The sequence below is a fragment of the Molothrus ater genome, chromosome 1, assembly GCF_012460135.2.
Source record: "Molothrus ater isolate BHLD 08-10-18 breed brown headed cowbird chromosome 1, BPBGC_Mater_1.1, whole genome shotgun sequence".
Lineage (NCBI taxonomy): Eukaryota > Metazoa > Chordata > Aves > Passeriformes > Icteridae > Molothrus > Molothrus ater.
In genome coordinates, this window is record NC_050478.2 from 46,380,168 (window position 1) to 46,406,418 (window position 26,251).

At 42.7% G+C, this 26,251-nt stretch overlaps 1 protein-coding gene across 1 annotated transcript in view; it reads left to right on the forward strand.

Annotated features, from left to right (window-relative positions):
- Nucleotides 1–4,174: 4,174 nt before the first annotated feature.
- The window catches only part of AVL9 (AVL9 cell migration associated), a 46,445-nt gene continuing 24,368 nt past the window's right edge, over nucleotides 4,175–26,251 (forward strand). Inside the window, exons 1-2 of the mRNA XM_036402748.2 lie at nucleotides 4,175–4,311; nucleotides 24,658–24,778. Coding sequence (XP_036258641.1) covers nucleotides 4,246–4,311; nucleotides 24,658–24,778 — 187 coding nt within the window. The 5' untranslated portion in view covers nucleotides 4,175–4,245. The remainder of the gene's footprint in view (nucleotides 4,312–24,657; nucleotides 24,779–26,251) is intronic.

Sequence of the window (26,251 nt, forward strand, 5' to 3'; positions counted from 1 at the left end):
CTGACTCCTTCCAAATCTCTTTCAGTAAACACAAGGCACAGGTGGAGTCTACATTCAAGACAGGAGACTCAGGACATATTTAGAGGAGGCCCTGGAGCATGCCCTCAGGGAAGGGCATCCTGATCTGTCCTCATAACTGAGAACAACATCCATGTATCAATCAAGGGAGTGCACAAAGACAGACCATATGCACAAAGACTGTTTCTGAGCATAAGCAGCTCTACAGTACTTGAAACGGGCCTAAAATACCTGTCAGGAGCTGTGCTGTGCCGTGTGAGCTTGCACCTCTCTGTCCTCTGCTCCACCACACGGTACACACTGGCAGCATCACTTCTTCAGCTTCCTCAGCAAGCTGTGCAGAAAAAGGTGTTACCAACACACATTGCCACCAGTGATGTTGACTGGCAACTTTTATGGGGATTTTATATAGCCCATCTAAGAGACAGTGTTGGCATCTTGTTGGGGCAAAACACGTTCAGCCGTGGGTTTCTCTCATTCCTCTTCTTCAGCTGTTCCTCGCTACAGAGCCTAGAATGACTGGGCATGAATGGAATGACTGGATGTTCAAGAAGGCTTGAGCTGTAGTAACAGCTTCAGCTTCTGCTGATCTGGGTTCATCTGCCTTGATGATACCATTGCTCTGTTCTGCAAAGATCCCTGCACCTGCAAGTGCTTACCTTGGCTGCTTCTGCACACTCATTAGCAAAGAGACCCCAGTGAAATGAAGCACAAAAGAACAGAAGTGCATGTTTTCAGGTACCAGCCACAAAGAGAGCAACCCCTGAATGGCCAAGGTGTAACAAGAGAACAGCACAAAACAGTGAACAGAGGAACCTCCCTTTCACTGATACCTTTGCCCCTACACTTCTGCCAATGCAGGGACCAGGGCAAATGAGATGCTGGGAAAAGATAAAACTAATAACAGGTGCCAAAAAGTTGTCACACAGGACCAAAAAGCATTTTGTTTCCTTTTCTGGCTGTGGCAATAACCAGAAGTAAGAAAAGGAACAGAACGAGATACATGTGTATCCTGGGCAGTTTGAGCCTTCACTACCATTTACCCTCCCCACTGAGTGGACCAGCAACTTTCTGAGCTGCCAGCCAAGCCCAAACTGTAGTGGTTGATCATCATTCTGGAATCTGTCTGCTTTCAATTTCTCTAGCCCACCTTCAAAGATATTTGTTGTCTGTCTTGACAACGACTGTGGGAATGTACCATATGCTCATTATTTCTTTTTGTTTAAGCCTTCAATCCGTTCCTGTCAATGTTATCTGGCTTTAGCCGTCTCCTGCACTCAGTGCTATGTCAGTCTTCAAAAGGAGAAAAGGAGATAACAGACCATCCATGTCACACCTGCAGTGTGCATTAGGTTGTGATAAGGGTTTTTGTGCTTGCTGTTGCCAACCTCCAGAGCTTCCACAAAGGACACCAGGGCAGAAATGGAGTTCTGAGGAAAACAGCACAGAATTACAAACAAAATTATCACCTTTCATGGCTTGTATTTGGAGGGGGAGCATTTGGATCAGGGGCCCCGAAAAGCAGTGTCTACTTCACAAATAATTAACAGCTGCACCCGGGGTCTCAAGCTTGTCTGCTCCCCTCACAACCCACCGGGACAGATCTCAGCTTTACTACTCACGACCAATATTTTCTAAGGAAACAATTCTGACCAGTTATCTTCTTCAAACATGTCTCATCCGACCTGAAGAAGCAGGAGTTAGAGGTCTGCAAGCCCTACCAGCCAAAGTGAGCGGGGACCCCGGGGCAGTGAAAATGTCAACAGTGGCCAGGACAAGAGATTATCTTGCCCTGTGTGGGGAGAACAGTCAGGATTTGAGAGCAATGTTTCTGCCATCCAAATCTAAGCCTCTTTAAAGTTGCAGGAGAAGACACATTGCCTTTTTGTCTGCAAACTTCCCTAACAATCCAAGCTCCCCTCTTTTGCTTGCACGCTTGAGAGTCCTATCAATCTCATGAGAATGAGACCATCGTTCCCACAGGATCAAATACAGTATTTTCCACAGAGAAGCCTGTTTGGAACACTACCTCTTACCTCATGGTGCCCTAATGCAACTAAATGTACAATTCAAATTACATTTGGTCTTGTTGATGGCAAAAAAAAAGAGATTATTTTAACTTTCATGGGGAATTACTGCATTCATTTTGGATAAGAGCTTCAAAGAAAACATACTGCCAACATGAAGTGAGCTTGCCATTCAGAAGAAATTAGATACAAACCTCAGATCCATGCCAGGATTTCATCTATGCTTTTCTTCAACAGAAAGCAAAGGACATTTATTTTTTATTCACACGCTTGTCTCCACAAAATCAGAGCTTTGTTCTTTGGGAAGCTGGGCTATACTAAACAAATAGAGGGGAGCCATAAGTTGCCATGGGCACTGCTTAGCTCTGGTGTTACTTGCAGACACAAACTATTGTACTGCCCAGGGAAAGGTTATCCATCTCTAGAAGTCTCACTGCACATCAGCTGAGAACTCTGCCTTATTGCTGTGACTGGAATGAGTAACAAATTACTATTACTATGGAAATGATATTATAGCTGGTGGTTCTTTAGCAAATGATCTGAGTAACATAAGAACTGTAGGGCTGAGTTTTCATTGCTACTTGTTAGCTGTGCATGGATAAAGAAAATTCCCTTAGGAAAATTCTGAGACTTTTCTGAGAGCTGTTTCATAGTAGCTCTCACTTGCCTTTCTTTCTCATAAATGCACACAATGTTAACTGTGAAAACAACATAGATTATGTCAACTAGTTTGTTTTCCTAACTAGGCTGACGCTGTAAGTTCAACATTTTTTATTGCTTTAGCAGGAAAGAGAATTTCAAGCAGTAAAAAATAAATCTAATAATCTATTCAGAGAAGCCATAAGCCACCATTATCCAGTAGTATCACTGAGACGCCTCTATAATGCATAATCCATAACAGTAAGAGTGATGCCAAACTGCACTTTCCTGAATGAAATGAGAATGAACCATAAACACTCACATGAATCTTTGGGGGGGGATATCTCATTACTGCAGGAGATAATGGCCAATATTGCATGCAATTTTCTAGTTTTAAATTATAGCAAACTGTCAGTTAGAGCCTAATACTAATAAGAAACCATTCCTTTGCCAGAAGGATTACTCCTTGTAGTTTATCCTGTGTTCCCTACAGTATATGTTTCCTATAACACTTCTGTTGAAGCTGAAAAACAATACGTGATTACATGCTGTATTGTTATAATTTGAGCCCCTGGGTACTGTGTTAGTGATGAGATTTTCTTTAAGCACTACTCTTTTATTATCTTCCTCCAATTTCCCCAGAGAATTTTAATTATTAAGAGTACAGCCTCTACCAAATGCTGTTGATTCAAGCAGTCAATTGAATCACAAAAAAGGTGTTAAAGAGGTGGCATGGTGTGAGTTCACTAAGATACAGTTTTAAATTATTTTTTTTTCTCTCACACTGAATTTGCCCATGGTCTTGTACAAGTCTTTGAACTGCCTTCTTTCTCGGGTATGCTAAGACATGTTTACAGAATCTCAGAATGATCATCAAGGTTGAAAGAGACATTCAGGATCATCCAGTCCATCTGTCCATCCAGCACTGCCACTGTAACACCTAACCCACATCACCCAGAGCCAGAGGCCTCATAAACACCCCAGGGATGGTGACCCCATCACCTCCCTGGGCAGCCTGTTTCAATGCCCGACCACACTAAAACTGATTTTTTTTTTTTTAATATGTAATCTAAATCTCCCCTGTTTAATCTTAAGGCCATTCTCTCTCGCTCTCTCACTGCAGGCCCGGTAGAAGAGACCGGCCCCACCTGGCCACAGCCTCCTTTCAGGGGCTCGTAGAGAGCAATGAGCTGCCCCTGAGCCTCCTCCTCTTGGAGGTTTAGTCCCTTGAGGGAAGCCTTACCTTGATTTTTTCCTCACTCTTAACCTTCAGCCGCCAACCTGACTAAACTGTACTGAAACAACCCCCAGCCTTCTTTCTGGGCTGCCACTCATCTGTAGGACCTGCGCTTGCCGATCGCAGAGACCTTTCCCACCCCAGCTAACCCTGAGCTCCGGGAGGGTTGGGCGGAGGGCGGTGCTGAGGGCCGTGCCCGCCCTCCCGGGCCGGGTGGTGCGGAAGCGCAGGCGGCCGGGGCTGCGTCCCCGCCGGACCCCGGGGGGCGGAGCGAGAGCCCGGGCACGGCGGCATCCTCCGGCGCGGCCATCGCCGGGCTGCTCCATGGAGAAGCGGGGCCCGGTGCTGCACATCGTGGTGGTGGGCTTCCACCACAAGAAGGGCTGCCAGGTGAGGGGGTGCGGGTGTCCCTTGCCTCTCCGCTCCGCTCCTGCTTCCTGCCGGCCGTCCCCCGGTCCCCTCCCCCGCGCCGAGCGGCGCCTGCCCGGCTGCGGGAGCCGCCGCCGGAGGGGCGCGTCCCGCGGGGCCGGGGGGCTTCGCTCTGCTCAGGGGGCGGTGAAGGAGGGGTTGGGAGCCGGCGAGGCCCCGCTTGGCCGCGGCCTCCCCTGGCCGGGGGATGCCTGGCTGGGCCGTGACTCGGCTCGCCCCGCGCAGTTCGTGGTCATGGAGCTGCCTCCATTCCCGCCCCGCCTCGGCGCTCCGCCGGCAGCGAGGCGGAGCTCCCGGGAGTGAGGGGCACCGTGGGGCACCGTATCTGCTTCGAGTCGTGCGTGCTTGATGCGTTCAAACAGAGAATCCTGAGGAAAAGACTCCAAATGGTGTTTTAATCTACCTTCCTCTATCCCTGCCGGCCCATCACTGAGTGCTCAGGTATATCTAGTACCAAACAGCCCCAGGGTAATAAGCCTATCCTGGATTTAAGTTTTCTTTGCCTGTCTCTTCCCCGCTGTCATAAATGCTTGACTGCTTCATGTGGTCTGTAAGGTAGAAGGATTTTATGTCATGTATTTCATAGCTGGTTTATTTTGTGGTTGTTTTAATTTTTTTTAACCCTTGAAACAGGATGTGCAGTTGCCCAGCTGGGCTGCCCACACAGTTGCTGTGCTATGATAAGAGCAGATAGAAATAATGTTGGATTTCCAGTGAGTCTTCTTCCATAGCGAGTTCTTGGCATTTATAAAAATTGCCAAGACATAATGAATGTGATGGCTATTGTTACACAAGGGTTGATCTGACATAAACACGTTCCATACAAGGTAGCTGAGAATTAAATTATTGCTTCAACAAAATATCCAAGCACAATTCCTCAGAGGCTAAGGTGCAATAACTCAATTTCTGAAAGATGTGTGTGGTTTTCAAATGCATCCTTTCTCCTCAGGGTGTCTGGGTGCTGTTCACATATGGATGTTCACAGGATCAGTTCCTGTGAAGTAATTAGATCATCTGGGTTGTGAGGTTTGTGATATTTATCAGGCACTTTCTTGTCAAACACTGTTACAAGGTGAGCCTTAGTTGGATATCTGTAGGAGGTGGAGCATATTTTTGTCCTCTCCTTGTTGTTGGCCTCTTGGAAAAGACGTAGGCTTTGGTTTCTTCTGTTCTTCTGGAGTGTGTATTAATTTTATTGCACATTAAGTGGTGTTAATGCAAGGAAAAAAAAAAAGAACAAAAACCCAAACAAATCCCCAAATTATAAATTAGTAGCATTGAATTTTTTTTTTATTATTGCCAGTAAAATGTTTATAGAAGTACATTTTGAGGTGTTGTCAAAAATTAGGTTGGAATACCTCTGAACTGAAGTTTTCTTTATCTTAAGAAATGACCCGGAGAAGCTGGAGAGGAAGGCAGTTTGGGAAGGGGAAAAGGTAGCTGAGTCACAGGGAGGAGAACTGCAGGAATAAAGTGACAGTAGAACCACAACCAGGCTTGAATCTAATTTTAAATGTATCCTACTTCTGACTTGGCAGATTTTTTACTGAACTCTGGAGAACGTTTCCTAAAAGAGCTGGAGGTGAGGAATGGCACAGCTATAGCCTAATGAGTTTGACATTAGTAGTATGCAAGACTCCAGAGAATTTGTGAAGGAAAGAATTAATTAACAACATGAAACTAAGTAAACTGGGTCCTATGTGCATTTGCTAAAGATAGATCATGCTTGACTGACCTGCATCTTTTGTAAGAATAAGTGATTGAATTCCTTTCTCTGTGAAAGAAATGGAGTACCTCTAATCTGCTGGGAGCTTGATAACAGATCACACTTATTCTTAAGGGAGAGATACAAGAGAATTAGTGCAAGAGCTGGTACTTGGATAAAGAGTAGTATGAAGGAGAGGAAGCAGAAACAGATTTGAGTCAGAAGAGGAACTATTGGTTTGAAAGGTACTTGCAAGAAGTTTTTCTCAAGATTAAAAGTGGTGCTGGTGTTGTTTACACCATAAAATTGAACTATGGTAAACAAACTTGAGGAATCATATTTCAAAGGAAAACTGGAAAGTTGTGCAAGAGCTGGACAATAAGGAATACTGGATTGATAAAAATGGGGTGCCTAATGAAGTTGTGCAATGGGAATAAGTAATAACAGTATAAACTTGGGAATTGACACGAAGAAATGTCTGGAAGAGAAATGAGACCACATGTGAACAAGGCTAAGTCACCAAAGTAGTGTGATTTGAGGGCAAGAATGACAATGTATGTAATGCTATTGTGTGATAAAATGTTTATCAATGCATGTAAATTCTGATCCACTTTTCAGAGAAAGGGATTTGAATTCTCTCTTCTAGAACTGGATGAGATAGTCCCTGGGCAGTTTGTATTAAAAGAAAGTGTAGATGAGCTTCCCTAGCTGGACTAACAAAGTAGATTTGGAGGGTGTATTCACCTCTGTAGGTACGGGAACATTCTTCCCTTTTCCTCTCCTGCCTCTTCACAACTAGTAAGCAGAGGCATTTGTGGTAAGCTGAAATGGGGAACTGAGGTGACCAGAAAAGCCAGCCTTGTTTTGGTGGGTTGCTTTTGAGGTAGTTCTTTCACAGGTTCTGTTTGCCAGGTGGACAGCTGCAGAGGACAGACACAAGGGCACAAGAGGACCGGTGAGGGTGAATCACATCCACATTCCTTAGGATGCAGCTCAGGATGTGGTTGGCTTTGTGGTTGGCTACAGTGTGCAAAGTGTATGTTTCCGGCTCATGTTGAGTTTTTGGTCAACCCTCACCCCCAAATCCTTCTTCACGGGGCTGCTCTCAATGACCTTTAAAGTATTGATAATGGCCTTTGAAGTATTCATTGAAACACTGCATTACATGTAATTGCATTCCAAGAAACTGTTGGAAAGTTAACAATGAGGAGGAAAAACCAGACGTTTAATCTAAATGAGTGTTGGCACAAGAACCAGTGAATATGAACTGTCTGAGCATGTGCTGCAGACTGCATATCTGAAACTGTGAAGTGCAGGAAAGCAAAGGTCTACAGCAGTGCTCAAATGGACATCACTCAGAGTGAATTTGGAAAGTTTAAGATGGAAAGATCATAGAGCTAGGCTGCATAACAGGAATCCACCTGGTTTGCCTGAGAAGGCTCCTTTCAGTTTCTGTTCTCACCTCTGTTCTCTGTAGTCTTACTAGGAAATGCATGTGGAGTTAGGCTTTTCTATGGATTTCTTGATGCTAGGTTCTTTCATTAGCTGTCTTTGCTTCTGAAGCTTGATCACTTGAAATGTACAGTCTCTTCCTATTGGTTAACTTATAGGATAACAAGTGTGTATCATATGAAGTCTTTGATGTGCAGTTTGGAAATGTATAATCTTTTTCTTTCACAGACTTGAAAAACAATCCATATGCATTTGTTTTTGAAAGAGAAGGATGTCTCGGTCTCTCTGCGAGCCTCTCAGGAACCCTGGGCCAGTCTCGAGTCGGCAGACACCGGGGAGGGCAGCCCCGACACGGCCGACAGCGGGGAGACACTCTCTGTGCCCCGAGGGTACTGAGGGCACCTGGGCTGGCCGCCTTTGCAGCACAAGAGACACCAGAGACATCGGTAGAAGATAAAGGGCCGACTCTTAGCAGGGGTTAGTCCATGGTTTTATTCAGATCCCAAAAGAGCTCCTGCGCCTCAGGGGGCCTCCTTCCGAGAGCCCAGGGGGATGTCCGGAGTTCACATTTAAAGGGGGGAGGAAACCAAAAGCAGATAACATTTACTGACCAATAGGTATCTCTGGGGGACAGATACTGGGGGACAGGCATATCGGACAGCATATGGGACTAGGCCTGGGGGGCTGACCCCTGGCCTCTGGCTAATCACTCGACAACTTGGACCGAAACTTCTGGATGGGGGGGATGGGATGCTGAGTGATTGACAGAGAGCCAGGGTGGGGGTTTGGGGATGATCTCATCCCAGGAGAGGGATAACACAGATAAAGGGAGGGGAGTACAGTCTGGGATAAACCATTTGGGAAAAATATAGGAATACAAAACAAAACTACTTCAAAATATTACAAAATATAAAAACGCACTACAACATCTCCCTCTTTTCGTTTAAATAAAAAAAGGAGAGGCACCTAGACATTAAATTTCAGCTCGGAGTGATATCAAGCATCAGCAAACCAAGGCTGTTTTATAAATTCTGCAGAGGTTTCTGTCTCTTCCTCAGAAGAGGTAGGAACAGTCACCTGATTGATCTCTAAAGGGGAAATAGCTTTCGATATCAGTTTGGTCACAATGCTCTTGATGATCCCAAAGCTGATCAAAATAACAAGAAAAACAAACAAAACTAAAAATACATATTTCAATATGGATCTGACCCAGCCCGAGAGTCCCCATTTTTGGGAAAGTCCGTCCATCCAGTCTGCTGTTTCTTTGTCTCCTGTGGTAAAGTGGTTGGCTGTGATAGACTCTGCACAAGGCAGTGTAGGTGGTGGTGTGCCTGTTGGAAACTCCAAATAAAAATCATTAGTTTAAGAAAAGGATGGTTACTTTAGGGAAACTTCATGCTCCCTCTGGTATTCTAAAGGAACTCTGGGGATAGGGATTAGTGGAGGGAGACCATGGGAGAGGGGAGAGGGTGGTAGGAATTTGTGGGAACATAAAAAAGGGGTAATAGCACAATGGAAGGGAAAAGGGGAAAGTGGGAGAGGGGTAGGAAGGCCACAGGAATTGGGGAAGGGTATTAGAAGTGGGACTTATCGGACTGGAAGGTTCTTTTATTATTGACATGGGCTTTTGAATGCAGGGCAGCTTGCCAGTGTTCTGTGCTCTTCTTGCTTTTAGGCTGTTGCTGGGGCTTGATGGTTGTTGGTTTTGGGTTCTATTTCCTTGGTAGACATGTGGAGGACTTCTATGATGCAGATAATATTTTACAGGTTTGTAGTCTGGAGCGTGTTTACTGCCTTGTACTGGAACTCCACCAGGTCCTGTCACATCGGCTGCTTGGGGGCCTTTTCTTCCTTGTACTATATTAAATTCCACAATTTCTCCATCTCCTAAACTGGGGAGATATTTCCTGGGGTTATTCTTTTTTATAGCAGTCTGATGAACAAACACATCTTCTTTGTTATCATTCCGGGTTATGAAACCATATTTGTTTTTTACATTGAACCATTTTACTGTCCCCAAAATGTTCATGGCAAGGACTTTTTTACCTTTGCCAGTGGGTTTGTGTTGGTGTTGCTGGTGCGCTGCTGTATGAAATGCATTCCGCTCCTGGTGCTGACGGCTGTGCTCAGGCTCGGCCCTGTCCTGTGCTGGAATTGAACACACCCTATTTTTGTCATAGCGCTGGGAAAAAGAGCGCTCTTTATTCAGTTTTTTGAAAGGTTGTCTTTTGGGGAATTCTGATCTTCAAGGTTATTGTATTTAAAATCTAAAAACTGCTTTTTCAGAGGGCAGTCAGGCATCCAATGCTCTAACTTCCCACAAAGATGGCAAGGTTGATTAGAGTTGGAGGTTCTCTCTTGTGGCATTGTGACGTGCTGAAGCTGGTTGGTGGATGGTGAATCAGGGGCGTCCACAGCTGCAATCTTTCTCTGTGGTTTTGGTCTGTCGTCTTGGTCAGCAAGGGTGATGGTAACTTTCCTCTCACACACTTCTAGCATTGACTGTAGTGTTGGTGCTGGATCGAGAGGCAGGCTCAGGATGGCAGCTTTACACTTCTCATTGGCATTTTCTTTAGCAATCTCGGTGAGGATTTCCATCCTGGCTCTTTCATTCTGAACTTGAAATTCGACAGCTTTTCTCAGCCTTTCCACAAAACTCAAAAAGGACTCAGATGAAGATTGTGTTATTTTCAAATAATTTTCAAGTGGAACACCAGGACGGAGCCCAAAGAAAGCTTTCTCAGCTGCTCTAGCACATTCTTTGAAAACCTTTCTGGGAATGCCCTCTGCCTGACTTGCTCCATCCTCCCATTCCCCCTGTCCACAGAGATGGTCGAGAGATATCAATTTACCATAAACATCATGGACAGTAGCTTCATCAGCCCACAGAGCTGGTAAAATTTCTCTCAATCCTTTTTTCCATGCTGCATCCCACAAGAGATATTCAGACGAGGATAACAGGCAGGTAAAAAGGTGTTTGATATCAGCGGGTGTTAAGGTATTAGCAGAAAGTGTAGCTTTAAGGAGTCCTCTAAAATATTCACTTGATCTACCAAAGTCTTTTTGGGCTTTGGCAAGTTCTTTGACAGAATCAACAGAAAGGGGGCTATAATGTGGCTGAATCCCCCCGTTTAAATCTGAAATATATGACACAGGGGCTGCAGAAAGAACCAGTGATGTTTCCGGCTTCTGGCTGCCGAACTCAGCACCTCCGGTTTCTCTGACCTGGGAGCTGGAGGGCGGGCTGCGGGAGGCCGTGGCTGGCGGGCAAAGCCCTGAGGGGGCGGAGGGGGGCGGCGGGAGGGTGCTGGGAGGGAGGGTTTCAGGGGCGCGGTTTTCCGACCAGAATGGGCTGTTGGGAGAGCGTAAAGGATTGTGGAGAGAAGAAGAACCAGGCATTGCCATGTGGTATCCACCATCATGGTCTGGGGAAGTTACTTGATCGGGGGTACAAAGGCGGGCACTAGAATTCCGGGACAGGGTATCACAGCTTGGGGAAATAGGGGAAAGGGTAGGATCCCGGGGAGTCTGGCCAGAACTGTCCGGGTTGGAGACAGGGAGCTTCTGAGGGAAGCTAGGGAGTGTAGCTTTCTTCAGAATGCCCTGTGCCGGGGCTGGGGGTGAGGAAAGAGGGTTAGGAGAGGGAGAACATAACTTGGAGGGGGGTAGATCGGGTTTCTGGGAAACAGAGGTGTTGAAACTGTTCCCGGATGGCTGTTCTTGCATCTTTAAATTAGATTTTACAACATTTCTTATCTGCAGGGCTAAAAAAGCAAATTTTGACGGAGATGTGTCACCAGATTTCCCTGCTCTCAATAACTCATTACCAATTTTGTCCCAAAAGGCCAAATCACTAATATTTTCAGTTGATACATCGGGAAAGTGAAGAAACAGCCATCTAACAAATTGTTTAACATCTGATTTTGAAAATCGGATTTTTTCACTCTTAAGAAAATTCAAAAAATGGTAATAGACATCTTTGTGAGATACAGAAAGCTTTGCACCCATTGTAGCTGTGATTTTAAATTTTGTATCTCAAATTTCACCAACCCAGGTGGGGGGGAGAAGAAAAACCTGAAGCTGGCAGCCTGCCAAAAATAGAGAAAAAAAAACTTCGGCTCTCTGCAGCGAGCCTGAAAACAAAGGCAGGGAAACACCCCCCGTCCCCAAGAGGGGAGAAACGGGAAGAAGGTAAACTTACCAATCCAGCTGTGGGACAGGAAAACAGGAGGTCCTGGGAGGGTGACTTCTACCTGAAACTGACTCTTGAGGGAAGAGTTTCTTGCACAGAGGAGCAATTCATTAAAACGGAGTGTGTTCTTCTAAGGTAGCTTGCCGGCCAAAGGCTTTGCGAACAGTCTGAAATAATGTCCGAGCCCCGTCCGTGAGGTCCGGGGATGGTCTCAGAGCCCGACGTTGGTCGCCAAAATGTCTCGGTCTCTCTGCGAGCCTCTCAGGAACCCTGGGCCAGTCTCGAGTCGGCAGACACCGGGGAGGGCAGCCCCGACACGGCCGACAGCGGGGAGACACTCTCTGTGCCCCGAGGGTACTGAGGGCACCTGGGCTGGCCGCCTTTGCAGCACAAGAGACACCAGAGACATCGGTAGAAGATAAAGGGCCGACTCTTAGCAGGGGTTAGTCCATGGTTTTATTCAGATCCCAAAAGAGCTCCTGCGCCTCAGGGGGCCTCCTTCCGAGAGCCCAGGGGGATGTCCGGAGTTCACATTTAAAGGGGGGAGGAAACCAAAAGCAGATAACATTTACTGACCAATAGGTATCTCTGGGGGACAGATACTGGGGGACAGGCATATCGGACAGCATATGGGACTAGGCCTGGGGGGCTGACCCCTGGCCTCTGGCTAATCACTCGACAACTTGGACCGAAACTTCTGGATGGGGGGGATGGGATGCTGAGTGATTGACAGAGAGCCAGGGTGGGGGTTTGGGGATGATCTCATCCCAGGAGAGGGATAACACAGATAAAGGGAGGGGAGTACAGTCTGGGATAAACCATTTGGGAAAAATATAGGAATACAAAACAAAACTACTTCAAAATATTACAAAATATAAAAACGCACTACAACAGAAGGAGAGTCAGAGAATCTTTGTGTGCCTTTGGACTGGGAGTACGAGTGCCACAATTGTTCCTCATGCTCCCTTCAAAGGGTAACTGTTTAACTGTGGGTCATTTTTGCTGGAATGCAAGAGACAAAGTGAATTTTTCCATATATGAATTGTTAAGTCTGGGGATCCAGTTACCCAGGCAGTTGTTAAAAACTTGGGAGTTGCCACTCGCTGTCGGAAGGCTTTCTGTTATCTGAAAACTAAAGCACTAAAAGTTGTGAACACATTGGGAGGAGTTTTCTCTAGCAAGTATGGAGTAAACGTTTGGAGAACCTGCAGGCTTTTGTTTGCCTACATGAGCAGATTGCCATGCTGTTTCTTTGGACCCCTTACTTACTGAGTTGAACTGTGAATCCAAGGAGATATGCAAACAGTGCTGGTTGCTGTCTCTTTGCTAAGGATTAGAGGTAGTTATGGCAGCGTCCAGAGAATGGGAATGAGAAACTTGGCTGCAAACTACTAGGTCCACCTAGTATTTGAAACACTTTCAACACGCCCATTAAGGAAGGGAATGGCAATTGGCAGGAAGCAGGAATGGTGACAGGTTTCTTGGCTTTGTATGTGCTGGCTGACTTATTATGGGAACCTTCCTCAGTGAGTCATTAAATGTCCCACAGTGGGCAGAACTCATGGGCAGTATGCATTCAATCATGGTTTTTATGCATCTGAAATTAAATGACAAACATTAAAAATTCCTTTTTTGATCCCTCTTTGCTATGGATAAGAGGAATGGCCTCAGGAAAATGTAACAGCAAAAACAGTGCTTCATTGTATGTAGTTGCTCAAACTCTTGGCCATAAATGTGAAACACACAGTTTTGGTGTAGTAGGAGTTCTGCACACTTCTCAGGCTCTGTAGGACTCAAGGCACAAAAGCATTGGAGCACAAAGTGACAATAAGGGAAGTCTGCCACAGAAATGGTCTGATGTGTTTTGGAGTGTCTGTAGCTGCTCAGCTCATTACCTACTGCAGCAGGTTCTGTTCATCTGCTTCAGTGTAGGGTGGTAAGACTTGGACTTCAGGACTAATTGTACCTTTCTACTGGAGCAGCTGAAAACAAATTCCTCAGTAGTTCTGAGGAACTGTAGTAGTGAGTGACTAGTAATTTCAGAGCAAAAAAGGAGAAAGCTTTTTTTTGGAATCATGAAACATTTTCTCTTATTACAAGCGAGTGATAAAGCACCTGATTTGCCTTACAACACTTCAATTTTTGAAAGCATTAACTAGTGTGGAAAGTCCTTATCTACCTTGTAATAGAAGTCTTTAGCAAAAATGCAACCTGAACAGACCTTAACTAGAAAATACATGGAAAGACCTTTGATTTATAGTCATGGTAAAGGACTGAAAGTCCTGAGGTGCAGTTCTCCAGTTGTGATCACGTGTGCTGTGACCGTCACTTGAGCTCTGTCTCCAAGCTTTATTTACATGGAGAAGCAGAGAGATAATAGTCTCTGAGGGTGTAGGAAGGCTTAAAATATCATGAGTACTCTAGAAATAATTCATTTTGAAGGCAGAGTTAAAATGTGAGCTGATGTATTTGTAAACAAGAGGATGGAAACATTTCAGCAGAGCTGGAAAAACTTGTGGGTAGGAGAGCTCGGCACAAGTCCCTGTAAACCCCCTGGCTGGTTGCTGAGGAAGGGCATGGTCCTTTTGCTGCTGCAGTGCCTGACCTGCCACAACAATCCCTACCTTCTCCTGATGCTGCAAGGCTTCTAAGCTAATCACACCTGAGTGAACTCGGGCACTGTGTCACCAGCAGTGAGGCCACACAGAATCTCACTTTATCTGGGGCAAGGCCCAGCTTTTCTGCACTTGCTCAGCTGAGCAGTTGAACACATCGCTGCTGACCTTGTGCAGCAGGTGACCATTGTCTCATGTACCCTCCTAAGAGCTTAAAATTATTCCACTTTACTCTTGGCTCTCTTTAATATATGCATTTCTTACTGTGTTGTGGGAAAAAAATTGGATTGTGAGTGGTAGGGAAATGAGGAAGTGCCATGTGTGTCCTGGAATGCTCGCGCTGCCAGTCGGTTTTGTTTGCCTGATATCTTTGATCTGTGAAATAACGGCAGTGTATCTTGACCCACTTCTCTGTACTTCTGTGGGGAATGACATTTCAAACTCCCACAGACATGGGAAGGGATTACTATAAATACCAAAAGGCAAATTTTCATGGAATCCTAAAGTTTGCTGTAAGGATATTCAAGGTATTGAACTTTATAATGTAAATGTGATGCCCGATTTCTCCAAAGTAGTGTCTGAGTGCCTGTGTGAGACTGTTTTTGTGTGGACTGTGCTTGAAGACCAGTCCCCCTCTCTTGCCTGACCAGAGGTTTTCTTCCTGGCATGCAAAAGAAACCTAAGATCAGGAATGAAACAGCTGATACCCAGTTTAAGAGAAGAGCCTGAATATAATACTTTAGAGGGAAGAATGTCCTTTAATTCTTCCTGAATTGTGTATGTGATCTTCATCATTTGAGAGCTTCAAATACTTGAGCTCTGGAAGATGGTGCTTGTTGTGGTCTGCAGAAATTGGCACCTGACATGGCCTTTTCCATGCACATGGTCTTTTTCCCAGGTGCTTAGGAAGCAGTGGTCTTTAAGCAATGTTGGCAACTTAGACTTGACTTTGGAGGATTAGGAGATGTTTAAATAATGAGCAAGGTCAGTCTGTGCTTCTTATCAACTCTTTGTGAACTGCCTACGTTTCCAGGACTGCTGCACTCTTGATTGTAGCACGTTTTTTTAAAAGGGAAATATTGAAGTTATTATCTTCCATAGATTCCACGGGTGGGAAGTTTCAGGGGAAAACTTTGCAGCCTGTCTTAGTCTCTGTTTTGTTTGATGCCTTTCTTCTAAGACTCTGCTTTACTGGAGAATTATTTTTTTTCCCTTCCTGATCTTTGTCACTCCAGTAGTTGCTGTGATTCTCTTAGATGTGCTTGATGCTCTTAAACATGTGAGTGAAGTGTATGCTTTGTTGTCGTTAAATTCCCAGTGTCTTTGTTTCAGGGAGCACAGTATGCAGGTATTATGCAATAGGTAATCTGGTCTAGTGATTAAATAAGATCTTGTTAATGGAACAACAGAAACAAAAATAAGTTGAAAAGGAACTAGGCTGAAATCAAGCTGAAGTGCTTTGTTCCTATTTCTAGTGATGATAACCTATAAACATTAGTACAATTCCTTTGATTTTGTTCCCTGCTTTAATAATATTAAAGCACTTTAAAGGACCATTATGAGCGTGAAATCTTCTAATAAAGTTAATCATAGCATACATCAAGTATCAAAGATTAGTCTTTTGTCTAAAATATGTGGATTTTATGCTCAACAGTTTGTAACTTTTAAAGAGGCTTTTAGCTTTTATTTGTAAGGCTACTCTAATTGGCGTGGGGTGCTAATAATTTTAAGTACACAGTGAATTGCTGGTACATGTGTACTTCTGTAAACAATACTGCAGATTCTGATTTCTTGGGTAGAGTTAATGATGAGTTCCATTTTCTGCAGGACGGTTGAATCCACTTATATAATACTTAGTATTCGGTGTTCAAGAAAAACTTTGTGGTATGGTTGATTAGTTTGTTTCTTTATTTTGTTTCTTTGTCTAGTTTTTCAAAGAATCTTTTACTTTGATAATCCTGCAGTCACTTCTGTGAAGTGCTGCCCGGGAAGTGAAGTATTCCATACTAAAGGAAGGATTCCATACTGGATATTTTTTCCATAGTTGCCCTGATATGCAAGTTGAGAGAAGGTTCCTAAATACCCATTTGCAGTTACATAATGGTTCCCATAGTCATCATACTTAACTTTCATCTTATGATTTGTCTGTTCTTTGTATGTGTCATAACATCTGACTAGTTATTTAAATATCCTGTGCCAGGAATCTCAGCCTTTCTCTTGAATAAGTGAACGAATGCCAAATCAATAAAGCATATATTTCTGTACTTCTGCTGCACCTTTCATTTACCTTTTCAGAATGTTTTCAAACAGTGGCTTGGGCTCTTAGCACTAGAGGTGGCAATGTAATTTACATACATGTAGAATAGAGGGAGGTTCAAAGCTGTAAAATCACTGAACAGAGGTCACTCCAGTAGGAGTAAATTGGAACTTGCAGGTCTCCACTTCGTGTTCTCTGTCCTAATATCACCTGAATTCATGATCTGTGCCTAATTTTGGAAATCCATTTTATAGCTTGTATGAGGTGCTGAATTAATACCCCTAGGCAGCATGCTGTTTCTAAAAGCAAAGAAAGTTGTGGGTACAAGATGTGAAAGCAAGTTCCTTGCTGTCTGAGCATGCTGGGGGGCAGGACACAGGACTGGCTGCCTGCTTCCTTGGGGTCACTGAGAGCAGAATAGTGTGTTCTGCGCTTCACTATGTTACTCTCTTTGTGCACCTTCTCAGCCTCATGCGTGGTAGTGAACCAGATTTGCTGCCTCTCAGGAGTAATTCTGATGTTGAAACCTGTGAGGAAGGAGCAAATTCACTGAGAGCAATTCTGGGCCCCTCAGATGTCCTGTGGCAAAGAGCCTGAATGCTTGTTGGCTCCTAAGGCCAAGTGATGGCTCACTTGGACTGCGTTGCTTCAGCAGTAGGTGCTGGGTGTGTGACACTCAATGGCTGTTTCTAAACCCGTGAGTCCAAGTGCTTAGAAGTGTGCCTGCTCTCCTGGTCCTCAGATTTTCCCAGGGGAAGGTGGATTCAGTGTAGCATTTGTCATCACTTGTTGCCATCTCCTTGCTATTTGGAACCACGGCACAGCCGAGCTGAGGAAAGACTGCATGCCTGAGTCTGATGTGAGGTGTGAGTGCTGTCCCTGGAGAGGGGAAATGCCACCGTCCTTGTGGCTGGGTGTGTTCATCAAGAGCCAGTGGGCACCAAGATGGGCATTAAGAGCCAGTCTGTGGGTGAACAATTGGCTGCTGCTGACTCCAGTCTCCACTGGCTGCTGGGCTGGACAGACATCTTTGTTAGGGGTAGAGATTGGGGTGCCCTCACTTGTTTAATCAGGGAAGCTGCTCTCTCTTGCCAGAATTCATCTTGTATGAGTTCTTGCTTTCTGTAATGTATAAATCTTGTCTTCATGGCACAGAATTCCCTAGCGAGTCCCCTTGGCTGGAATGGTTGCAGTAGTATTAAGTTCTCTTTCTGGGAAGAGTGTGTGTGTCTCTTTGAAGAGACTAATAAGAGCCAAACTTCCAAAGCACAGTATTGATATAGGGCTTGAACTCTATGACTATAGAAATAAAGTGTTAAATAATTGGAAAGAGTGTTTAGAATGCATGCTAGCATGGCATTGAAAACAAAGGTTTCGGTGTTTCAGGTTATTTTACCTTGTAAGGGCCTCAGTAAGAGTCAGTGCTTTGCTAACCTAGTCAGAGGTTTTGAAGCAAACTTAAATGGTGATATTATGCCTACAAATGGTGCCTTACAACTTGTGTAAGTGGCCACTCTATGGCTTTTTAGCAGTATGGAAATGTGAGGAAGTACCAGTTTCTGGAGCTGAAAGGATAGAAACAACTATACCCTGCCTCCTGGTAATACAGGGATTTCTTTTGCTGTTGCTATTTGTGTATACAGTGTATTTTAAAATATACTTATGTAAGTATGTATTACATGTATTCTTGATATATATTTTTGTATGCATATATACATGTAGTACATAGTAGTTACAAATATTCATACATAGTAGTTACAAATATTCATATTTATAAAAATGTATAACATATATTTAAAATTCTGCTGTTAGAGGTCATTATATTACTGCATAGGCATTATTGTCATGTGAATGGCCTCTTCAGCTTGCAGATCCTGATCTGTTGGTTCTGCTGTGCAAAAATGGGAGAAGTTTATAATTTAAATTCAATTGTTATTTGAATAATAAATAGTTCTTAGTGCTGAAAGACAAACAATGCTCTTAGATTTTCATTTGGCTGCATGCTGCAGTTGTTATGGTGATTCAGATAAGGTCATTGCTGTGCTGTTCTTGTCTGGATCTGGCTATGCTAGGACTAATAAATTGCAAAAACTGATTTTAGAAATCCCTACTTAGAGTGAAGAACAAATACTGACTTATTTATAAAGAGGTATCAAGTTGTAGGTGTAATTTTTATCTGTTGGGTTTTTTTGATTACTGCTGCGTAGTTATATTCTATTTAGCATAATTCTGCCTTTATTTTTGGAGAGGAGGGGCTGGTATCCTTGAAATTAAATGTGTTGTAAGGATTTTTGAAAGGAAAAGATTCTCTAAATAGAAATGTAATTAGTGGGTTTTGCTGATCTCCTTTTCTTCATTTCAAGCAATTATCCAACCTGTTTGTTGCAGTTGAAGCAATGGGAGAAATCAAAGCAATTGTTCAGAGGATGGAATGGGTTTGCTTCCTGTAAATTAGATTCTATAACTTACTGAAAGCATCCTGGGTCTTTAATACAACACTGTCATTCTAAAGATTTCAGATTTCTTTGAGATTAAATAATCTCTCCATTGTATCAATGCAAAAACTTACTTGGGTCCAGATGTTTTTTCATAACTTATCTGAAGATAAATCTACCAAAATACCTGTTATATTAAAATGGAGAGCTTATATTGTGGCTATAATTCAAATGTGATAGTAGATGAAGTGGGCAGGGTGGGAAGATTATACTGACTTGCTAGAACATTTTAAATTATCACTGTTTAGTGCTCACTGATGATTCTACTTTGATTAACAATTAAGCAATTTTCACAGATAAGGAGAACAACCTTACCTGAGTGTAAAATTAATGCCAACTGCCTGTCAAATGTTTGAGTGCAATAGATTAGCTGGACATGCCCATATATTTGGAAATTCCTCTTTTATCAGTTCCTTTTTGAACTTCTCTTCTGATTGTGTACTTGCAATTTAGTAGAAGACACTATCAATGCATTTTTCTTAAAGAACAATCATGTTAATTCCTAGATGTAGAAACTTAAATGCATTTTTCCTTGCGTGCTCTCATGTTTTCTTATTGTGACTTAATGAATGTGTAGTAAATTTATTCTGGCTAGGAAGTACCTTTAAAGAGAAGGAACAAAACCAGGTTGCCTTGATTTTTTTTTCTCCTCACTAGAATTGTGTGCTCATTGGTGCTTTGCATCCAAACTGTTGGGTTCAATGCAAACTGCATTTTAAAGGTTAGTTAATGCAGTAGAATTCCAGAAAAATAAAAAATTTTAGTTCCAGAAATTCAGTTGTACTTCTGTTTAAGGAGTTCTTTAAAACTACATTTTATTTTAACTTGATAATTCACAAGAGTTGAAGTATTTTGTGTAATGAAGAGCACAGTTATTTATTTCTCCCCTAAACCTCAAGACAATATTCTGTATTGTTTTTAGTTCTGAAATCCATCAGGACCCATCTGCTTAGAGAACATGACAGTTTGCACAGGCAAAAAGCATTGCCATCAAAACCCCTTGACAGGCGTGACCAATATTTCCAGCTGGAACGAAGATCCCTGACACTTGGAAGAGTAAGAAATGCATGGAGATACTAGTTCATGTTTTATGTAGTTTATTTTGAATCTCTCAGGAGTTCAGCTTTGAATTGAATTTCATCTTGTTGAGGAGTCTTCGTTAATTCAATTGAGGAGACAAAAACCTGTAAAATTTTCTCTGGCAGTCAGCTCTAAAAACTTGTGTGTATATCTTTGTTCCTGTTGACTACTGGGCTTTTACATTTTATTTTTCATATCTGCAGGCATTTTTGTAGTGATACATATATTAATGACATACAGGGACATTTAAGTGCATGTTTATGCATGCACATGCGTATGTGGATGGATTTACATAACAAGCCGTTATATTTAAATAAAAAATGAGCTCCTCTTTCTTCATTCTGTGAAGAGGGTGAAAAAGAGGTATGAGACAGGTCTCTTCAGTAGTCACATCTCTTCCGCATGTCATGGTTTGTCTTGGGTTTAAGGTGGAAAATGATAAGAAAATAACTTTTTAAGTTTCCTTCTGTAGGAGCACTGCTCTGTAATTTGCACACGCAGGCTGGGAAGGGTTTTGCTGGGACTCTAGTTGTTTGAAAACTCAGAAACGATAGAACTGAAATTCTCTTTACCCCAGTATTACCACCTCTATACATGTGCACTGCTCAGTTTCATGATTTTCAAGATCTGTGAGGTTTTAGCCATTGTTTTAAGGCGGCTCAGTATTCTTATAATACTTTGTTTTTGAAATAATGGTTTCTTTCTGTGCAAAGGATTCCTAACTGCAATTGATGCAAGTCTGCAAATTGAGCTGGAGAAATCGAGCAGAACACCTAGAGGATGGGGAACAGTTAGGGTGAGTTTCATTTGCATTAAGTCAGTCATCTGCAAATTAGACTTAGAGCTAGCTCTCTTCAGAGATGGTCAAAAGAAACAGATCAGATGAATCGCCCTCTGCAGGTGTCTGTTTTCTCTGACTTTGCAGAATGCTTAGGAAAACTGCCTCGGAGATCTTGCTTTTTGACATACAGTCATGACATGACTCCCACCTGCAGTGACTGCTTATTTAATATCAAAAAGTCAAACTTTCTCATCACTGGGAGCTGTTAAGTTGGAGGAGGGATGGAAAGAAGTGCTCCAGGCCATTCCCTGCTCTTCTTGCTGTTGGACTCTTCCTTTTCCTGTTTCTTTGTTACTTCCATACTTTTGGTACTTTGTCCAGCAGCAATTCTATTAAACTACATGAATGTGGTTCCTCCTTAGAAACCAGAATATGTCCTATATAGATCCTTTTGGGGAGGAGGAGAAATAATAGTATGTCATAATGTAAATCAGGACTATCATAAAGTGTAAAATGGAGTATTTAAGGCCACTTAACTCAGGCAAATCAAAACTAAAACTACTTTTGTGATCTTCTCTCTTATACACACACATGCATACAGAGATTTATAATAAAACTGGTTTTTGAAAGAAGACAGCTAATAGAAAATAAGATTGTCATCAGTGTCATTAATGCCTGTACAGTTTATTGAATTTGGAACTGACAGAACCTGCAGAAATCCCTGTTGCTGGGATTATCTGATAGCAACAGAGGTGTTGATAGCATATTGTGAGCTAGACCAAAGTAGTTCTTCATCAAATTTCACACTGTAAAAAGAACACAGGATCCAGATTTCTCAGCTTTATTCTGCTCTTTACAAAGGAGTGTTCCTTAATGAATATGTGTTTTTCATGGATCTTGACTCATCTTACCCATCTTTCCTTTAAATTTGTCTCCTAATTCATTATTTGGCTGGAGTGCAAAATACAATGGTAATTCTGAAGGTGGTTGGAAGCAATGATGTCTTAAATCCTTAAAGTATTTCCCTGTCAGGAATGATGCACTGAAGGTATTTGCTGGAATCTAAGGGAACTCAGGGTTTCTTCTGTATTTGTTAGAAAGAAACTCTTCCAGAGGTGAATTTGAATCTCTCTCTGTTGGCCGTGCAGTGAAATAAAATACCCGAGTCAGGACCTAAGTGTAGGTGCTTCTTGACTATCTATGTTTTAAACTTAGTAACTGTGCTATATTTATTGCTAAAGTTACTCCTGTGAGATTCTAATAATAATTTTGTAAACAGTGTTTTTAGCCAACCAGTTTGAATCTGAGCATCAGCAAAAGGTATGATACTGCAGACATTTATGAGACGTTTCTACCATTTTAATTTTATCTACCATTTTAGTTTTGTGACTTGAAAAGGATAACAGGGAATTCTCAGGAGGTATGTGCATACTAAATGGCAGACACTTTCTCTACTCCTTGTATGGATGCTAATTCCAGTGTTTGTATCTCATTTAGAAGTCAGATGCTCTTCTTTTTTTTCTTAGGGGCATATTTTGTTTAAAAGACTCTATGGATTCCTCATAGTTACAGGGGGTTACAGGAGTGGCTTCTCTGAGAGGCTGCCAGAAGCTTCCTCCATGTCTGACAGAGCCAGGGAGAGAATCAGGGCTGGTCAGTGCCCATCAGGGGTGGTAGTAGCACCTCTGAGTTCCTGTGTTTGAGAGAAAAGTTATTGCAGAGCAGCAAATTGCAGCCAGAGGAGAGAGGAGTGAGAGTATGTGAGAGAAACAGCCCTGCAGACACCAAGGCCAGCAAAGCAGGAAGGGCTGGAGATGCTCCGTGCCCGGGAGCAGAGATTCCCCTGTGGGCTGTCATGAAGGCCACAGTAAGGCAAGGCTGTCCTCCTGCAGCCCAGGGAGGTCCATGGAGGAGCAGAGATCTCCTTGTAGACACCCCCATGGCAGAGCAGGCAGAAACCTGAGGGAGGCTGTGGCCCCATGGGAAGCCTGTGCTGGAACAGGTCACCCCACAGGGGACCTGCCCTGGAATCTGTTCCTGAAGGACTGCACTCAGTGGAAGGGACCCAGCCTGGTGAGCTGTTCATGAAGAACTGCAGCCTGTGGCAAGAACTCACTTGGGAGAAGTTCATGGAGCAGTCTGCTGGGGGAGGGCCCCCATGCTGGAGCAGGGGAAGGATTCCTCCCTCTGAGGAGGAGGCAGCAGCAGAGACAACGTGTGATGAACTGATCACGAACCATTCCCATCCCCCTGCACTGCTGGGGGAGGAGGTAGAGAATCAGGAATAAAGTTAAGTCCAGGAAGGAATTAACCCACCCCAGGGTGAGGAGAAAGTATTTTCAAGATTTGAGTTTACTTCTTATTATCTTAGTCTGTTTTATTGGCATAAAGTTAATTTCACCAAGCCAAGTCTGTTTTGCCCATGACAGTGACTGGTCGGTGAGCCCTCCCTGCTCTTAGCTCAACCCATGAGCCTTTCATTATATTTTCTCTTATCTTACCCAGGTGAGGAGGGAAGTGAGAGAGCAGCCTTGGTTGGCTCCTGGTGTCCAGCCAGGGTCAACGCACCATAACAAGGAATAAGAAAACTTGAAATTGATACAAGTAGCAAGGCTGAACTCCTGGTGTTTTCTTGTCCTTTGTACCTTTTTCTCAAGTTGGCCACAGTTGTAGACAGTGACATCGTGTGTTAAGGTGAAGAATTTCACTTTTCCTTGGTACGCTCATCTTTCACAGGTTTTTTCTTTTGATGTTATTATTATTACTATTTTATTTTATTAGTCATCAAATGCTAAGATTATTTATATACTTGCTTTGTCATGATTTTTATTTTCCATGTGTACATACATTTTACAGCTCATTAACTAAATATCCTAGGAGAGAAGTTGCAGTATCAATAAACAGTTTCTTTTACTGAGGAATCTGTGTTTAGATTTTGTTCACTGAATTAAGAAATGCTGTCTAGAAAAGAGTTGGTGGAAGTGGCTGGGAAACCAGAGGGATCTCCATAGGAAAAGAAGATTGCACTGTAAAGATGCTGATTGTGCGGGTCTATGGTGGACTTGTAGTGTAGTGCAAGAAATGGAAAGGTTGTCCCTGTTTCTAGGAAAAAGAGGAAAATGGCAATTAAATGAAAGGCAAAATTGAAAAGCAGGATTTCTTAGTGAAAGCAAAAAAATTTTGGCCATTGTGTAGAACATGTTGCAGTCAGGGACATAAAAATATATAAACCAGTGTTTCTGTTAGTATGTTTTCTGAGATGATTCAATGTCTTGCAGGGTAAAAGAGAGGCCTGCATGTGTTAGCATTACCCAGTCATGAGCATCAAGGGCTGGGAAGTCAAATCTGCTTTCAGGATATGTGTGCCCCAGCAATGACCCCTCCTGTTGTTGCAGGTGTGGCAATGTGCTGCTGGCTCTGTGCACACAGGGTAGAAGATATTCAGCTCTTGGGTGCTGTTTTCTGCTTGAAGATCTCTTTTCATTTCTCTTGAGGGAAAGGAATTAGGCTCTAAAAGCCAAATTTGCCCAAGGCCTGTTAGTTAAACCGCACAAGTCAGTCTGTGGGTGCATTGAAGGAAGAGACAAGCAATGCTGGTTGGAAGAAAACCATTTTTTTCCCATAATATTGATAGGAAAAAAGTGCTAGGCTGAATCATAGAGGCCTGCTTGTATGGTAACTGTAATGTATTCTCTCTTTTTCTCCCTTTTGTTTTCATTTGTTTGTTTAGGTTGAATTTTCCTACCCTCCCCTAAAACCTGGAGAAGGACATGACAGTCACAGTTTACCAGAGGAATGGAAGTACTTGCCATTTCTTGCCTTACCGGATGGCGCTCACAACTATCAGGAAGGTGAGAAATGAGAGAGAAAAGTTGTGTGTACTTCTGCTGCAGCCCAGGGAAAAAGCCTGATATCTGAACAGCTGACCTAACAGTGATTCTTTTTACTGCTATACTTCCTGCACTTTTTGTTGAGGTTGCAAAATACATTGGCAATGATATATTTCTTTAGGTGAAAGTAAAAATGTACCTTCTACATCCAGAATTCAGATGTTAGTAAAAACTTCAGGGTTACATATCAATTTTGCATAGTTCTAGCACAAAGCAAGGCTGCTGTCTTTCTTAGAAGTTCTTTGAAGGGTGAATAAACTCTCCTTCACTAATTTAGAGGTGCTTAAAAATGAACTACAAGTCATGGAAATCCATGTCAGTTAAATGGTGTGAGCTTTAAAAGGGTTTTTTTGGGCAGAATAAAGACAGAAATATCCATTTGGCATATAGTCACCACCAAGTTTGTGGCACTTCTAATTTTTTAGTATTGTATTTATTCCTTTATTAGCAGTGCTGTTAACCCCTGACATTTATATTTGTGTCCAGTTGTTTCATCTTTTTTTTTTCTGCAGGGCAGACAAGGAAGTCACTTCAAACAGCAAAATCACAAAAACCCTTTAATACTACTTTTAATTTGTTTAGTTTTTTAACATTATATACTTAGCTTCCTTATTGTCCAGCTTTTGAAGATTTCATTTGGAATCAAAAGCAGTTTATCAAAATAGTCCCTTTCCTATCAGCAATAAGAGTGTCTCTGACTGCTCTGGGCCATGATTTTTGCTGAATTTCTGCATTGTTAAATACATTACAAGAAGTAGACAACATTCAAACCTAGGAAAATCACATGCAGCTGCATTTACCTGCTCTCTCTTCTCTCAGTACCATTCCAGTTAATACTCAATTTTGAGCATATTTATTGCTGTGCTAGAAGAACATAACTGTTTATTTTTTTGGTAAGGACAAAAAAGAGTTGGCAGCAAAGGAGAAATATATATCCTTGTGTTTTGTAGGCAAGAATACAAATGAACTTGAATCAGGCAATTAGATTTTCTGATTATAACTGTATTTCATTTACTGTAACTTTATTAGATATCTGGTTTTGAGTTTTAAACTAATTCCTGTGGATAGTTACATTTGTGCAAAGAGGATAACTTGGTCCAGGAAATCATCATACAGGCTTTCTAAAACCCTAGGGTGATCTCCAGAATACAAACTTGATCAAGGTAGTAAGATTTGTTATAAAAAGTCTCCCTCTCTGTTGGTCATAATGCATGTGGGGTTGTCTCTCCTGTTCATCTTCTTACTATGAAGCAAACAAAAAATTAATAGTTGGTTTCAAAAAAGATTTCACTCATGTTTTGAAAGGAGAGGACGACTGTCTTTGCTTACGATTTAACAACTTTTTTGCAGTAGCAGCAGGTGTGTGGATATATGTGCGTGTATATCTCAAGCCATAAAAGTCTTTCTCTTGTGATATTTTATAGATACTTTAAT